The following is an 18971-nucleotide window of genomic DNA, read 5'->3' as shown; positions in this document are numbered from 1 at the left end:
TGGCTGGTGATGGAGTCACGGGGACGCAGTCTGGGAAGCAATCCTTGCCCCACTTCAGGACTTCCCCCGTCTTCCAAGACATAACGTGATTGTGCTTTACCAACCACGGGCGCCCTAAGATGATGTCAGCAGTAGACCCTTCCAGAACCAGAAGATGATTGTCTTCAGAATGAAGTTGACCAAGACGAAGAGTGATGGGGCCCACACGATATCGTACATGTCTACGACATAGTGTTGTTCCAGTTATCGCAGCAGCGATCTCTCATTCCATCCACTTGCTGCTGCGAGAGTTCTGAACTTCAGCGGGTATTCGGCAATTGACATGGTACCCTGTTGCAAATGATAGAGTTGTTCTCCCACAGCGGTATCTCCGTCTGTCCTTCCAAACACAGCGCGAAAATGCACTAGAAAGTTCTGTACATTTTGAATGACAGGGCTGGCCTGCGCCCAGATTGTTTCCGCCCATTGCAACGCTGGTCCTGTTAGCAGGGAGATAATAAAAGCAATTTTGGAGGTGTCAGTGGGATATGATTGCGGTTGCATTTGAAATGTGAGATTACACTGCAGGAGGAACCCGTTGCCCTCCTCCGCCGAGCCAGAGTAAGGCGCCGATCGGGCCATGGGACTAGCGATGATGGTAGGCGAAGAAGTGCTGGTTGGAATGGAGGAGGTGATGGGTGGTGAGGGCGGCGGTGTCGGTGATGGTGACGATGCCGGTGGATTCAGAAGAATGCGTCGTAGTGAGTCTACGAGCTCCTGAAACAGATCGGGGTGACTCATCTGTGCCGTTGGTGTTGGTCCGGTCTTTTGTAACCGAAGAGGTCTGACGCAACAGGTTAGTATAGCAATCAAGTTTATTTGGTTACAGAGCGTACGGGTGTAGGATCCAGGTGATGACACGGTGAGTGTATAGTTCGTAGAACAGTTTAAAGGATATGATGAGTGGAATGATCAGAGTCCTTTCCTTTACAGGAGCTGGAATGCACACAGAAGAGCACACACCTCAGCGATCCAGGAACTAGGAGGAACAGGAAACACTTGGAGACACTAGGAGGAATACAGGAGGTAAGTAATGCAGGAAGTATTCAAATGGCAGCAGTAGTAAAGTCAGAGAGTCCTCTACGCGTGTACGAGACCGGACAATGAGGGTGTCTGAGGTGTGTGCTTTTATGCAGGCTGGTTGATGAGGTGCTTGATTGGTGACAGGTGCAGGTGCTCAGTACTCAGGTGATAGAGATCGTTGTGATTGGGTGGTGGTGGAGCCTGGCCGATCTGTTACAGTAATATTTGCAGCTTTTATCTTTCAAGAAAACGAACCAAAATCCATCTCAGATTATTCACTAGCATATCCTGAGCTGTGAAAGCCAGCAGACAAGGGAAAACAAAAGACCATTTTACACTTTTATTTTCTTACAAAAATGCATTTTGTCAGAATGCATGGCTACTTTTGAATGACTGTCAGTGAAGAAAGGCACTTTTTGTGACCAGATGGTGTAGATACAGTGTCTACCAGCATGAGCGAACTGGGTTATGATGTAAACTAGGCTTTTGGCTATTAAAAGACAAGAACAAAGGCTTCGTTATGTTCCAATGTCCTGTTTCAGCTGGAAATACGTCAACACAGGAAAGAAAATTTGTCAAACCATTTCAAAGCTTGCTCAGACAGGCATCTAGCATCCAAATGCCCCCGCCAACGTCTATTTACTGTCCATCAATCAAATCTGGAATGTAATTATGTTTTCAAGTTAAAAATGCAAGTTCTTCACACAAATTAGCCCAACATACTGAATCAATGTCCTGCTGTAAACTTGGAGCAAGACCTAACAATATTTCCCTTCTCAAAAACCTACTTGTACAAGATGGAAAGAGTAACATGCAAGTCACACCAAAAAGAAACATGAATATTTCAAAACAGTTGTCATCATGTCTATCCCTGAAAATGTAGGATGACAGCAAGTCTTGAGGGAAAGACTGTGATAGGAAAAGTGAGAGAAAGAGTGGGAGAGAGAAAAAAGTTTGTCTGGCAAAACAAAACAGCTTTGTAACTTGATATACTTCAGAGTTGTTGATGCTTTCTGTGGAATTTAACACTGTGTGACAAATCTTACAGATCATCAGCAAAGCTCTCCTTGTCTAGGTGGCTTTTCCGTAAAGAGATTCTTAGAGGGAGCTTTTCCAAGAGGTCCAGTGGTCAGGATCATATGACCATAAATAGCACTGTGGACTAAACGGCTGTTTCTGTAAGATGCATTTAAAGCAGACATCTTAGCAGTTAAAATGGACATAGAAAAAGTGGCTGCTGATGAACCAGTGCTGCAATATAAAAACATAAAATCTATTTTTTTTAATTATTTAAAATCTTTAAAATATATAGATTTGTCCTATAATTTTAATACGTTTTAGAAAAGCAAAATGTAAACTATTTAAATAAATACATTTGATATGATCATGTATATAAACCTTAGTCATATAATATAGTCATATTGCCCACCTTAGTCATATAATATAGTAAATTTAATGTTTTAATATATATAAAAATACATTTTAAATAAATAACTAAAGAGAGTTTAAACTAACTGAACTTTATAGAACTTTAAAGATAAAGTATTTGTCATAACGCTCTAATTCTCACAAAACAATAATGTATTTGCAAAAACAATGGCACATTGAAATTACTATGATATTTTATATTTATCAGCCAAATCACTGTAAATATGCTGTGAATATTAACTATATGACCCAGCTCTACTGCATACTAGCTGATACGTGGATGAAATGAGTGGCGACTGCAATAAAGAGACCAGTGGGACTGCTCAAACAAATTACCACTACATTTTGCTTTTGGACACAGTCTGTTTGTCAGCACACAAGTGTAGCCAGGCCCTGTGTCTTTAGTCTTTGCTGAGCACTCTCTCAAACCAGCTACAGTTTACTATTGCTTAGAATCCATCACAGTTGTTGAGCCATTTAAGCATACAAGGCAAGATCAATGCAATAATAAAACCAATTCATGACAACAATGATAACCAAAAGGTAACCAAGCAACATTGCGATAAAAAGCAAGACTGTGTACACCTTTGTATGAAGACAAAAAAAGCCCAACATTCTTTTGCAGACTGTTATGTATGAGAAAAAGCAATGATCACAAAGCAGCCAACATAACAATGAGACCTTAGTGGTGGTGGTGTGCCAATCAATAAGAAACAAAAGAGTGGAAGAAAAAAGTGAGAACTGTTTAAATATGAGATTACCCAAATGATTCACAGTCATGTATGTAAACCACTCAATGAAAATGTTTTATTTGAAGGAAGAGTTATTATGAATTATGGACAAATATTGACAGCCAATCAGTGATGGTTTAATGTTAAAAAACATCTTAATGGTATATTTGTTTCTTACAAACATGCAGGATTATTGTGATTTGTTATTTTTATTTTTTATCAGCTGTTTGGACTCTTCACTGCAGAGGATCAACAGGTAATATATTTTAATTTGCTCAATGCAGATATCTAATATGATAATATTAAGATTACTTGCAGGTACAGTATAATAAATAAATATAGACTAGCATTGAGATTTCATGATGAAATTGTGTTGTGGAATTCTAAGCTACTATTTTCATGTTTTCTTTTTAAATCTGAGCCACATCACCTCACCTCACCTTATGCTACTGAAGATCAATCCAATTTGCAAAAATGAAAGCCAGTCGCACAGCTGATCACACCAAACTAACCCTGTATGTCTGGCAGGGCATGCAGAAAATTGTCTGAAATGTTACTGTTAAATTTCCTCCATGATGAATGCCTATTGGCTCTCTATCGTGTTTTCTGGAACACACAGTCTCATATTCAGCACTAAGCAGATAGCGATGGGGAATCATTTACAGTGCATTTCTATGCTCAGAGACATCTATCTTTTTAATGGGCTTCTTATCAAACGCCAGCGAGCCAACCGTGCAGCCCAAGCATGAAAGCCTAATTGAATCATAGAATGCTAGGGCATTGCAAAACCTATCTGATGACACTGTCAACCTGGCATATAAATTAAGCAGGGCTCTAGGAGAAAATAGTGCTCTGCACGCCCAGCCTGCAGTAATAAAGCAAATCTTTAGCATTAATGCTTTATTTAAAAGTGCATTAACACAGATAGGTTATTAATTTCAAGCATTTTATGAGTATAATAGCACAGATGACCATGAAAGGCACCTTGATCGTGTGGTAAAAGAATATACCGCTGGGCTCAGTGTGGGCCTATGGGGGATTTGCTGGGATATGAGCAAGTCTTTCTCTCTAAAAACTCAATCTGACTTGCCAGACCTTACCAGTATCTGACAATCTAACACCAAATGACAGATGCAAACTCCTTCTTACTGAGTAGCAAAAAGTAAAAAATTCTGCTTCATTCAATTCAATATGTTATCTGTTGTTTCTTCGTAATTAAATTGTGAAATTTATAAGCAATTTCACAATGAAAATAGTTTCTGTTCACACACACACACACACACACACACACACATATATATACATATATATTTTTTTATTTTCCTTATGCTCAAGGCTTTATCTATTTGATCAAAAATACAGAAAAAAAGTAATTTTGTTAACTATTATTATTGCAATTTAAAATAACAGTTTTTATTTATTTATTTATACTTTTATACTTTATTTTTAATAAATGCTGTTCTTTTTAAACTTTTTTCATCAAAGAATCAAAGAAAAAAGTATTACAGGTTCCAAAAAAAAATTAAAATTAAGCAGCACAACAGTTTCAAAGTAGCAAAAAGTAAAAAATTCTGCTTCATTCAATTCAATATGTTATCTGTTGTTTCTTCGTAATTAAATTGTGAAATTTATAAGCAATTTCACAATGAAAATAGTTTCTGTTCACACACACACACACACACACACACACACATATATATACATATATATATTTTTATTTTCCTTATGCTCAAGGCTTTATCTATTTGATCAAAAATACAGAAAAAAAGTAATTTTGTTAACTATTATTATTGCAATTTAAAATAACAGTTTTTATTTATTTATTTATACTTTTATTTTTAATAAATGCTGTTCTTTTTAAACTTTTTTCATCAAAGAATCAAAGAAAAAAGTATTACAGGTTCCAAAAAAAATTTAAAATTAAGCAGCACAACAGTTTCAACACTGATAATAATCAGCATATTAGAATGATTTCTGAAGGATCATGTGACACTGAAAACTGGAGTAATGGCTGACAAAATTTCAGAGCTGCATCATAGAAATAAATTATATTTTAAAGTATATTAAAATAGAAAACCAATACTAGAAATTGCAATAATATTTTACAATATTACAGTTTTTTTTCTGTATTTTTGATCAAATAAATACAGCCTTGATGATCATAAGAGACTTCATTAAAAAAAAACATTAAAAACCTTACTGATCCTAGACTTTTGAATGGCAGTGTATATAAAATATATATTATTATTATTATTTTTGAAGAAAACAATTATTGGTGTACAATTTTACAAGAAAATGCACTGCTTTAAAAGTTTTACTTTGTTCAATTCAATAAACAATACTTTTATAAAACATAAAAAATATTAATATGATGCACAGGGTAAACACGCAAAATTATTGACATGTCAATGGAATATTATTTAATTTGTGAATACATAAATGGTGTGCTTTACCAGATTAACACATGGGACAATCCCTGGGCCAAATATTGCATTTGAATTAATCCTATTGTCAAATGACTTATGAATGTATTTCTGTCAAAATACTGTACAGTTTGATTGGACTTTTGACATCAACAACAAAAGACTTGAACATATCTAATATGCACAAGTCAGCTGTGTTTTATTATTTGCATGTATCATAATTTTTTCCCTGCTAAACAAACCTGTGACCCACCAATGAAGAAGCACTGCTAGGTTCAGACTTATAGAGTGAAATAAAGAAGCAAAGTGTTTCTGTTGGTTCAGCTGTCTGCATTTTGAATAAAGTACACAACAAATTGGCACAGTCTCGCTGACTTTTGTAAAATGCTTATCTTTCCTAAAAGATTTCCTTGATGGAACGCTGACTGCCTTATATTTGAAGTCATTCATTAAGCATAGTGAGAAATATTCCAAGCAACCAATTTATTTTAAATGATATTCCTCCAGTTAATTTCGAACACTGCGTCAAACTCTATTTAACTGCTGATTTGAAAGCAGTTCAGCACAAACAAATGAAGTGCTATAATCGAGGTCTGCTTCTCTTTAAAGAAAACCACAAGAAGTCTAAAGGGAATTTTTATCACCTTGAAGCAAGTGGCTGTTTGGAAGATATCACAGACAAAGCATTTAACTATGAGTTAACAGTGCAAAAAGATGGAAAGGAATATTGCAGAAAGCAAAGTCAAACTTTTCCCACAAAGTATGCATTGTTGTTCCTAATTTCACAGGGGTGCAAATGAACAATGGGTGTGCAGTAAAGCCATTATCTGAACGGCACCCATTCACTGCATAAGATAGGCAATGGTTAGCTGTGTTTCAACTTTTCAAACCATGGGCCACGTTAATGAAACATAAGCGAACAAACTCTGTAAATTGTTTGTAAAAACTATTCTCACACATGCAGTTGCATTCAATTTAATGCAATACTTAATTTAAGAATACAGACAAAACATTAAATGGCTTGACAAGCTTCTAAAAAGTTTTCATTTAATATGGTTTACAACAGTTTTTATAAATTCTTGATTGTTCTACAGCATTTGTCATTTATCATACACTGTAAACACAAATGTACCTTTTTAAATATGAATTACTGCTTAAATTTAGTAGGTTGCATTGTCACGTTACATTTTATTTAATAATCTCTTAATTTTAAAATTATTATTAATACTCCTGCTAGTTTCATCAGCAGATTCTAAAAAATGACTTATGAAGATTTTAGGCAACTTCTACCATGATGATAGACAATTTAGTCTGCAATGTTATACTATACGTTATATTTTTATAATTGTAATTATATTACACACACACACACACACACACCCACAGACAGACAGACAGACAGATAGACAGATAGATTTAAACATTTACAATTAAAAAAATACCATTGACAGAAACAGACGACTATCGTAAATCTTAAAAAGAAATCCTGCGGATCATAAATCATTTTTCCTACATCCATGAGTGCATTCCATTATATCACCTTGTTCATCTAAACGTGTACTTTTCCTTGCTTTACCCCTAGCCAAAAAGTAATATGTTGACTCTGAAAGCCAGTAGACTTTAATTATTTACAGTGTAAATATTATTTATGGTGTAATTATTAAAAGCTCACTGTATTATGCATTGTATTACGAGAGAGAGATAGACTAAGTGAGTGTGATTACCTTCATCTGATACAGCATTCTTTCTTCAACTCAATCTCATATTCAGCATAAATAGTGTGAATATCCACTGAGGAAAGCGATAGGCTCTTTATCGTACTGTCCTTTCATAAGGGTGATTTACAATGACAGTGCTGCTCAGTGCATTTGTTGGTTGGGTCTTACAAGCTGTTGTTGAAAGCAAAAATAACTTCCTTGTTTACAACTCTGCTTCAGTCTCTTTTAATATAAAAGTCTTTAATGTTGACTCACTAATCAAGTCTCTTGTCACCATCAAATGGCAGAATAAAGTAACTAATCACCATCACAAACACACACAGTTTCCCAATACTAAATACTATTATTAAATACTTCTATTATTTATATAAAATATTATTATTGAATAATAATATTTAATAAACAACAACAGTCATCATAAAAGTTGCTAGGCAATTCAGTCAAAAGTACAAAGGCAGCGCTCTGATATACAGCATTAAAATTATATAAAATGCAACGTGATGAGATTTTGCCCTCAGCTAAAACTATTTGCTCTGGAACAAATAATAGATTAATGAGACCAAAGACTGCCCATTAGATTTACCACAAATGGCAAATTCCAGAAGATCTGGCCGAGGTAAGGCTGCTTTACCTCAGCGGGTTCATGAGCGCTGAACGTCTGCTGACGCCCTGGAGCTTATATCTCCGAAAACGCTGAAGCAAATTTTCAAATAGACGTTATCTTTATTAATAAACTGATAATTTTAAGTCTAAACAAGTACATTCTCACCTTAAAAAACTCTTAAAACTACATTTTGTTACACAAAAACTATTATATATAAAATTATAGTGGTCTGGGCATCCACCATGACACTCGCTGTGAGAAATACCGCAAACGGAGAGATACAAATGGTGAAATAGTTATAGCTCTGTTATCACTAGAATATTGCACTCCTCTCAGCCAATCAGATTTAAGGACCAGAAAGAACTGTTGTATAAAACTTGATAATAATGAGGATACGCAGCTTAAACCAAGTTCAGGATATTTACAGTAAGTTACCGTTTTTTACTTCAGTACCATGTGGGTCAGTGACAATTTGTGTGTCTGTGTCAGATGGCTGTGATTCCCACTGACGTTCACAGGAAGGCTTCTTTTCTCGCCCATCATCCCCGCTGACAGGGCGGCCCCCTCTCTTTGCCTCATTCATCTTCATTAGCTGTCTATTCCCTCCATCTCATGTCAAAAATACTTAATGTCTCTGTTGCGTGGGCCAAGATGAGCCCTGATTAGTTAGCGCTAATACTAAAGCGTTTCAGCGTAGCCTCTGCGTTACTCCCCGATCTGGTTCCGTTAACAGTCCCTGTAGTCCTTTTAGCAAAGAAACAATACAGCTGCCATCTGTTTCCTGCTATACTTCCTACTGTTTTACGTGGCCTACCACCTCCCGTCTAACCAGTTAAACAGCGGGGAAAACAGCAAGAATGAAGGCAAATACAAATATGTTTACTTTAAATGAGTGCCAGCGCCAAATTTACCACTGAGCCTTGGCCTCTAAACAACAATGGTAAAGTAATACCTACAGAGATGGGAAATCACAGAGATATATAAATCCAAGGATCAAGTCTTTATTAAAAACTTTAAGGTTATCTAAATACGAGTAGACCATGTAATAATTCTAAAAATAAAATCAACAAATAAAACAGCATTTGATGTACTTACTATCGAGCAAGCATGGTTCTGTGGTTCCATTTTCCCTCTTCCTAGCATGGGGCATGAAAAATTATAGTTGCCTTGTTTAACCATTTCCATTCCATTCTATTTACAATGTTGCTGATTTTCTTGTCACATTTAGTAACCTCTGTTTGTGTGTTTGGTACTATACTCAAAATGATCCGTTAGCGGATTGTTACCCTTGTAAATTCAGTCAAGACATTTAGTTTAAAAAAAAATACATAAATTATCATAGCAGTTCAGCAGACACTTTTTTTAACAGTGTATTTCATATCAAAATATTGGCTTTGAGGATCATATCTCTTGTGGATAATAAGTATTCCAAAGACTTAGGAGTCAATGCTGCATTGCAGGATATTAGATCCTAAAATATTTTTCTCATTTCAATTGCACTGAAAATGAATAGACTAGCAAAACCCTATGAACTGGCAAAGCATGCAAATCTTCATTAGAAACACTTCAGTCAATAATCTTCTTCAAACATTTGATTAACCGGCATATTTAGGAAAAAAATATTAAAATAACATAAAATGAAAACAAACCATAAATAAATAGAGTCATAGAGTCGGATGCTTCATTCAGTAACTTTTTATAATGTGCCATACCTGCCTCTTCCACTTCCTCCCCATCTTCTTCCTCTTCTGCATTTTGTGTCGGAGGTTCTGCAAAACCGACTTCTTCCATTAAGATCCTCTCAGTTTCTGCAGTCTGGCACAGGACACCAGAATACATCATCTTCAGCAACACAATTAACTGATTTGACATTATCATTCTACTACTAAACTAGCTATTGTGCATTTGCCTCATTTGTGAATGCAATTACACTTTTATAATTTTGTTCAGAGGTTGTGAGAGATTTTTTTTTAATATATTTTTGGAAGTCTCATATGCTCACTGCATTTATTTTCCATTAATGATCAAAATACAGTAAAACAGTAATATTTAAAAATTATTACTACAATTCAAAATAACTGTTTTCTTTGTTAATATATTGTAAAATAAAATGTATTCATGTGATAGAAAAATAAAATTTTACTGTACCCAAACCTCTGAACGGTAGTGTCATTTTTTTACCTTCAATGCCTCAAGTTGGGCTAAACGGCATCGTTGAAGCAAATCTACAAACAGGTAAATGAGCAGAGCCTAAAAGAGAATGAATCAACATTTATTCTAAAGTTATTGCAGACAAAATGTTTTCTAATTTTGCAAGAAAATCCAGAAAATATGTTCGTTTGAAAAAAATGGCAGTTTAAAGACCATCAAGATACCGGTGTGCTCTTAAAAGCTGACTGTTTCATTTAAATTTATATGCATTTGTGTAGGTTTTTATGATTTATTTATTTTTTTTTTAATTTGTGGAAGTCTGCTGAACATCCTGTCGAGTTCTGTGGCTGATGGTTTGCGGTCAGTGTAAATTGTTGAATATTTTGTTGTTAAAATAAAACTGCTGCCTAATTTTTTTGTGCTGCAATAGTACAAAAGTTCTAAAAGAGGAACTGAATTTTGAAAAGAATCAAAGACAGCAGCATAAGTAAGTTTTTCAAAGCTGGAAGATTCAGACATTTTTTCACAATAAGTCTCTCTTAAATGTCAAACAAGACAAATGTCAGTCGCAATGTCATGTTATTATCAAAACGCAAGATCTGCTTTAGAACTGTAGATACTGTGAAGTCAAAATCAACTCCATCAAATGTCAGAAAATGGTTCAATAAAAGAAGAAGACGAAAATATGAATAGAAAAAGAAGCCACCTCATAATTACCAAAAGAAGCAGCGGTTTTGAAAAACCATGTCAGTTTTGAAACGTTAAAGTCGTTTGAAATGGAGCTAAGAATCCAAAACAATGTCAGAATAAATACAACAACGAAAAAAAGAAAAATGTCTTACCTGCACTAGAAAGCCTACAAGGAAGGATATCAAGAAAGGCACCAGACCTGCCCGAGCGATAGTTACAGGCAGTCCTACAAAAACAAAACAAAAAAAACCTTATGATTATGTCACGACAGAATCTGATGTATTCTGAATATATCTATATGGCCTTATATTAAAGCAAACATATTCACATATTCAGCCACTCATATCAGATATTATCTCTAGACTGAATCATTTGATGGTGGTAATTTTACTATGGCTAGAAGAACACTTTAAAATGATTTAACTCAGATAGGAGGAAATCAAAAGAGAAATGTCTTTTTTTTAACAACTATTAAATCTCACTGAAACAGAACAGTTAAATTCAATGCACCATGTAATTGCGGTGTCTTATAAATATATACCTGCTACTGTTCAGACCATAAAGCCTGGGTATATCATTAACAAAACAGAATATAGTCTTGCTGAAAACCCATTGAGAAATTATGTTTAACTCCATTTTGCCTGCTAATGTTCTCATGCATGGATTTTATTCCTTCCTTTTCCATTCCAATAGTTAATTAAAGAAAATAAGATCTTCTGCAGTCTTTTCTTAACTGCTGTGGATCAGTGAGCATCTGTCTTATATGCTGTGCAAAAAATAACAAGGACTAAATTAGATAAATCAGCATAATGCTATTTGGTATATTTTTAATTGCACACTAAGATTTTACATACCCAGGATCCCGGTCCCCAGTATTGTAGCAATTGTTAAAAAATCTGTGGAGAGAAAACATGTGTTCAAATGTTTAATATAACAGAACAGAATTAATGAATGTATTTCTTGTATTCATAATTCACATCATCTGTGGTAACAGGGAAGCTGATTTGTGCACTGGATGAACAAATGTACATAAATGATACATGATGTTGACCACATAACTATAAATGGAAACGAGGGACAGTTCATCAGTTAAAAAAAAAGAACCGAATTTTCCTATGATTGATCTAACCTATTATTCATTTGGTTTTGTGTATTTTGACAATAATGATGAACTATGATTTGATTAAAACTACAGAATAAACAGCAATATTGTGAAATATTATTACATTTTAAAATGTTTTCTATTTTAAATTGTACTGATACAAAGCTGAATTTTCAGCATCATTACTCCAGTCTTCAGTGTCACATGATCCTTCAGAAATCATTCTAATATGTTGATTTGATGCATTAAAACATTTCTTATTATTATCAATGTTAGCAAACAGTTGTGCCGCTTAATATGTCTGTGGAAAACCATGGCACCTTTATTTCAGGATTCTCTGATGAATAGAAAATGTAAAAAAGCATTTATTTGAAATTATTTTGTAACATTATAAATGGCTTTACTGTCATTTTTGATCAATTTACAGTAGTGTTTTATTTTAATTTGGATGTTAGTAGCTATTATTTCAGTTCAGGGGCTGTTTTGAATGCACAATAAAAAATAAAAAAGGAAAATTTCTGGCAAACTTAGTCAATAATGCCAAAATAAGTTAAATGAAGCTGAGATTAGTCCACTCTTATTGCTGTCTGAAAGCATAATCAAATTAGCCCAACAAACATACAAGAGAGAGAGGGATATTAATGCTATCAGTATAAAAACTTTGATCAAATAAAAGATCCTCCCTATCAAACCATCACAATGTCACCTTGTCTTAACACAGCTCAACTCTTTCAGCTCTAACCCGAGGTGGCAGTCAAGATTTACATGTGTGCAGGTAAGGATTGAAGAGCAGCTGTACAGTGAAATGAGAGAAGCAATGCAAGAAGAACTGTGCTGCATAGAAGAGAGAGAGAGAAAAAACTTAAGCATAAACACTTCTCCTCTGGCCTAATTACAAAAATTACGCCACAGCCCTTTGATGCATATTAATAAGATGCTTCTGATTAGCCTCTCAAAGAGAAATAACAGCGGCAGTCACGAATGAGAAGCCAGACTGAAAAGTTCAAATTGACTTTGCTGACACTACAGATAGCATTTGATTTTCCAATTACAGTGTAAATGTTTGGGCAGGATTAGTTACAGATGCACGAATATCATCAGGGAATAAACACTTATTGTTAAAAGAGAAAAATGATCCTTGAAGGCTTTTTATCTGCCTCAAAGTACAACAAACCAGGTATTCTCGTCGGCAAAGAGTGATATTAGCATTTCATGTCTAAAAATACCAGAAAAAAACAACTTTTGTTATCTGTAAAAGCAGCATGGCCATGTCATCAGGCCCCTAAATAAACTCTCAGCTCAGAGATATGAGTTTGTGTAATAATATGACATGCCAGGAAATGAAATTTGCGAGATGAAAGAGGTTCGTCAACGCCGTAAGCTAGCAAATAACAGAAAGAACAAGTCTCGGTAAAGCTGGTAAATGGGCAGATTTGATTAATTGACAGAATGCCTGAAATACTGTATACAATCTTCGCAGGCAGAATTACGGGGCAGCTATTTGCGGATTTGAATTACGCCCACACTCACAGTCAAGATGATGGATGACAATAAGTAAGTACAGAAGTAGCAAAGTAACTATGATGGCATTTTAATGACGCCGATATCAGTCGCTCTGGCAACCAGCCAAGTCAAGAAACATCCTCACGCAGCCGTTTAATTTCAACATCATGCAAGTTTCGCTGCGGAACGCGTTTTCCTGCAGGTCTCTCATATTAGGTCTGATTAATGGATGGTTGTTGAATTTTTATGTACTTGCACTATATAAACCTCATTTCTGGAAATCACAATGCAGACAGTAATTGTGTTATCGGCTTGCTAAAATCTACTTAGGGATATAAAACAGGAGAAAAATTGAAGACACAATGAAAATTATGCCTGATGCTGTTCAAACAACAGGAGCTGTCAGTATATACACGCTTCTGCTTGATGGCTGGATCGAGCAACAAAACCAAGCAGTTTACACATAAAATAGGCCTAAAAGGTTTACGCAGCTGTCACATACATGCAGCTACTCTGCCAATAATATCATCCCATACAATAACAACATCTGCAGGCTTTCTACTAAAACAACAGCACAGCACGTGCAGCTGTAACCAGAAACATAAAGCAGGGGTGCTTTCTATGGCCATTTAAAGGAATAGTTGATTCGCGTTGAACCCAAGGGAAGATGTTTAGCAGAATATTAACTCTGCTTTTTCTTTCAATGAAAGTAAACAGATACCAGGTGCCGTTAAGTTCTGAAAATTACAATCAACAAGCAACATAAACGTGGTCCTCATGCACAATTGTCTGAATCTCCTGATTCAGCAATATATATCTTACGATATCTCCGGTTACACTTTAGTATAGGGACCAATTCTCACTATTATGTTGCTTATTGGCATGCCTTAACATATTAGCTGGTTAGTAGTAGGCCTACTTATAAAGCACATACTCTGCATGACCATATACATCCCTAATCCTACACTGTAAAACAAATCCTGTAGTTTTAAAAAATACAGAAAAACTGTAAACACATTTATGGCCAAAACCTGTAAATTTTACAGTATAAAACTGTAATTTACAAACATGAAAATGTAAATGTAAACCAGTAAATTCAACAATGCACACTGCTATTGAAATCTGTTTTGTACCTTTAACATACTGACAACCACCATAATAACGCAGGTGGTAAAAGAGAAAGCCACACGAAGAATCAAAGCTCATCACAAGTAGCTTCGCCACAAGCAGAAGTATATACTAATATACAGAAGGTGCACAGAGTCATTCATCCAAACACAAAACACCATCTTGGTAACACACATGATACTTAAATAATGCATTCAACTTTCATTAAACAACAGAAGATGTAACATAAAGCCCAAATATACATAACTAACAACAAAAACTATTAAAAAAAAAACATGATTATTTAAACAAAATACTTTCAAATGTGGAGTGTCATGCCGGGAATTCTGGGAATATCAGTTTACCGTTTTTGACTGTACATTATACATTGATTTGTTATTTTTACTTTTAAAAACTGTACAATTAACAGCATTTTACTGTAAAATTACATGAAATGTCTGTTTAGATATCTTACAGTTTTTCCCTGTATATAGCACGGGAACTTACTGTTAACCTATTAACAGTTTTTTTCCCGTAGCATTTTTACAATATTTTACAGTTAAAATTACACTTATTTTTTTTACAGTGTACCCAATACCTGAACTTAACAACTACCTTATAATAACTATGAATAAGCAGCAAATTAGGAGTTTACCGAGGCAAAAGTCGTAGCTAATGGTTTGTTAATAGCGAGAATTAGACCTTAAAATAAAGTATGACCTTATACAGCAGGGATCCTCAAATCTGGCCCACGAGATCCACTTTCCTCCAGAGTTTAGCTCTAACCCTAATCAAACACACCTGAGCATACTAATCAATGTCTTCAGGATCATTAGAAAATCACAGGTAGGTGAGTTTGATCAGGGTTGGAGCTAAACTCTGCAGCGCATTGGCCCTCCAGGGCAAGATTTGAGGAACCCTGTTATACGGTATACATTTCCCCTACATAAACATGTTTCACATTTGTCTGTTCATATTTTATCCATGAGAAATAATGTATTATTAAACATGACCCAATCTAAGAATATACTTTACTTATTGAACTTAACCGAATTTTGAACATCATAATACTCTCTATTTTTATTGTCCATATAACAGTATTGATCGAACTTTCATACTGTCATTCACTACTAAATCTTAATATCCACCCTAGTTTCCCCTGGTTCCTTGGTGCATTTATGAGACAATAACACTGCTATTAAATTTCACAAATACTTACAAAGAAACGACGAGAAAACGGGTTTAATTAAACGTGAAATTTTGAAGTAGAAAGACAGAAATAGTATTCTCTTGAACCTGCTCCGTTAGTCTTTGTTTTATTTACAGCTTAGAAAACCCTTACTGTGAAAGATGTACTGTTTTCAACTAACTCGGACGAGACAGTAGAAGAAACCGATCGGAATTATTCGTTAACTCACTGACTCACTGATCTGTTAACAGCTGTTTCTCCTTTACCGTTCTGCGGAAGAAACCAAATCACACGGGTTTGGAACAACACAAGGGTGAGTAAATGATGACAGAATTGTCATTTCGGATAGACGACTCTTTTCAATTATATTTTGAATTGTCTCAACATGAATCCCCTCAGATGCTGGTTGACGTTTAAGCAAGCCTATGACGAACTTAAAGAAACTGTTAAATTTCTCAAATTACACTTTGACAATAAACAAAGCCATAACGCATAAAAATAACACCGGAAAAGATCAAATAACAACTCCTGTCAAGAGAAAAGACTAGAAAAAAAAAGCTTCATGCATGCGTGTGAGGTGCACGCTAACTGAGGAGAATGACGTCATGGTATTGTATCTCTGAACTGGACATGAAGACGGCAAGTCAGGAGAGATATAAAGATGTAACGTGCTCTGTCCGTTATGCAATATGGTGTTAAATGTTCAATTCAGTGATATAGTGCGGGGTGGGTATTTTAGACCTCTGCGTTGCTATCACACATCGATCTCTCACTCTCTCCCCTGATACTCACAGCACTGCAGATAAATAAAGCTCAGTTTCCAGGGTCTATCCTGGTTTTTCCTTGCGCTTTTGAAAGACACTGGTGTCACAGTGTTTTCTGAGATCTCCTCTGCTGCTGTCGCCATCATTGCATTTAATGCATCCCGTCTCTTGCGTGCGTTCCTACTGGAAGCGCGTGATGCTGCGCGTGCGCCTCGAGTTGCAAGTGCGCGTGTTGTAATGTCACTGCTGCTACTGATACTGTAATTTGAAGGGAAAAAATAAGAGCAGAAGGCGAGACTATAATAAAACAAACATTTCAGTTAAATTGCTTTAACACACTGCTAAATGGAATATCACATCAAAACAGCCAGAATGTTTGTCTGTGAAAGGCCTATAATGCAGTTGCTGTGGAATACCTAACACAAATAAATTAATTCAAATATATTACAAAGATATTCAATAACTGTATATTCAATAAAGCTTTAAATAAATAGTTTATATATATATACTGTTCAATAAGTCGTTACTATAACTATAACCTATTCAATCAAATATATTACAAAGATATTCAATAACTGTATATTCAATAAAGCTTTAAATAAATAGTTTATATATATACTGTTCAATAAGTCGTTACTATAACTATAACCTATTCGAAAATAATGTGTTTTTTGAACCTTAAACCGCATAAACACATTTCATTACACCAAATACACAAAATAATGTTCTTTTTAGCAGCATCATATGACCCCTTTAAATCAAGGAGCTTTACAAGTCAGCATTAGTGTTTTAACACTCTCCCCATACAGTTTTTAGAGAAGGCTGTGACCTTTTTCCTTTTCTGTTTACGACTGCAATGATTAAAGACATTTATAACAATTATTTGAATAACTCCCTCTTGGATAGTCAAATAACAAAAGTGATTATCACATGTACTTGGAAACAAATATAATGGAATGACAGAGCAGCTGTGTGGAAAGAAATACAACTTTTTGCTAAAAAAAAAAAGAGCTTATTTAAATGGCTGTAAGCCAAAATGTCAAAACAGATACATTGACACAGATTTCATCATTAAGCTCATTAAGGAAATTTTGTTCAGAGATTTGTTCCTAAGAGAAAACAAATTAACTCTTGAGGATAATTTGATTACTTTAGCCTAAACACTTGTAAAGACAACATAGGTGTTTGAGTGCACTAGAACCCGAGTACCCTCCGGTTGCCGGGGTCAGTATTATTATATTAACATTGGCCATCAGAATCACTTGTAATTCATCTATACTTGACAGAAAAAGGCAGATTATCATTATATGGTTTGTGAAACAGTCTTTCAGTGAGAAATGAAATGAGATTGATGATCCAACTGATGTTATTCCAGCACTGGTATTTATTGCCTTAGGATCATTTTATGTTCCGTGGCATACAAATTAAGCAGAGAAAAAAATAACATGCATCTAAAAATCCTCTCTACCCTTATTAGAGTTAAGTGCATTTTGAATATCACATTATATCGCTTCTCATTTTAAATATTCCTTTCTCCAACATACCGTGAATTAAATAAAACCTTCCACCCATTTGAACAGCGACAGCGTGTTCACATTGTCCATCCATTAGGTGTTTTCTGACCCATGTGGGTCCACGAGACATCAAACTAAAGACAACACAATTATATTTAATGCCCCACTGGCTATAAAAAAGTCTGGATTCAACCTCTGTGGACCACTGAGACAAAACATAAATGTCATTAAAACATAAGTGTTGGACATTAAATGCACTAAAATGTCATTTAGTATGTGTCACCAAACACACTCTATGAATTATGTTCAGGAGTGTTGCTCTCCACACTGGGTGTTCTCAAGCTTTGACATCCCATATACAAGAGTGATTTAACATGCACTGCATTTACAACAATACATATTTTAGTATAATGTGATGCCATGGAAAAAAATACTGGGAAAAACTGTTTACAGATCTACTCTACATATGTATTCAGTACATGGCTTTCAGGAATACTCGTTTCTGACTGGTCAGTCAGGGCATTTAGCGGTTTAGATATTTTGCCGTCGCCTATAACAACTCTCTATGTTTATTAGATCACCCTATCTGGGTTTACTTAAAGCTGCAGTCCGTAAGTTTTGCCTCTTTGACGCCATCTCTGTTTGAAAACCTGGAATTGCAGCTGTGTGCGGAATTATCTAGCTTGCGTCGGTTGTGAGTCGGCACGGCTCCACCGTGGATGAATCTAATGTTCTGAACAGTATGTGTGGCAGTCAGTCACCGCACCGGTGTGGATATTTACTGTACTTCGCAATCACAGATTCTAGCCTACTTCTTGGAATATGACCCAAATAAGAATTTTCACCATATATTTCCATCTGTACAAGTAAGTAACAAGTCTGCCACGTTTGTTCTGACCAACTGAGGAAAAAAGCATTACCATAAATCTCACTACCAATGGTGATTAAATCTAAAGATCGGTTAGCTCATATCACATCAAACCGT

The 18971-nt window shown here is 35.2% G+C and overlaps 1 protein-coding gene across 1 annotated transcript in view; it reads right to left on the bottom strand.

Annotated features, from left to right (window-relative positions):
- The window catches only part of LOC107600313 (uncharacterized), a 43543-nt gene extending 26881 nt beyond the window's left edge, over window positions 1-16662 (bottom strand). The window contains exons 1-5 of the mRNA XM_016292182.1: window positions 16501-16662; window positions 11662-11703; window positions 10960-11033; window positions 10148-10216; window positions 9679-9781 (exon numbers count right to left, since the gene is read on the bottom strand). Of these exons, the coding sequence (XP_016147668.1) occupies window positions 9679-9781; window positions 10148-10216; window positions 10960-11033; window positions 11662-11703; window positions 16501-16618 (406 nt within the window). The 5' untranslated portion in view covers window positions 16619-16662. The remainder of the gene's footprint in view (window positions 1-9678; window positions 9782-10147; window positions 10217-10959; window positions 11034-11661; window positions 11704-16500) is intronic.
- Window positions 16663-18971: the final 2309 nt, after the last annotated feature.

This window comes from Sinocyclocheilus grahami, unplaced genomic scaffold (genome assembly GCF_001515645.1).
Source record: "Sinocyclocheilus grahami isolate Dianchi unplaced genomic scaffold, SAMN03320097.WGS_v1.1 scaffold281.1, whole genome shotgun sequence".
Taxonomy (NCBI): domain Eukaryota; kingdom Metazoa; phylum Chordata; class Actinopteri; order Cypriniformes; family Cyprinidae; genus Sinocyclocheilus; species Sinocyclocheilus grahami.
Note: the sequence above shows the minus strand (reverse complement) of the source record. Positions and strands in the feature narration are given on the sequence as shown.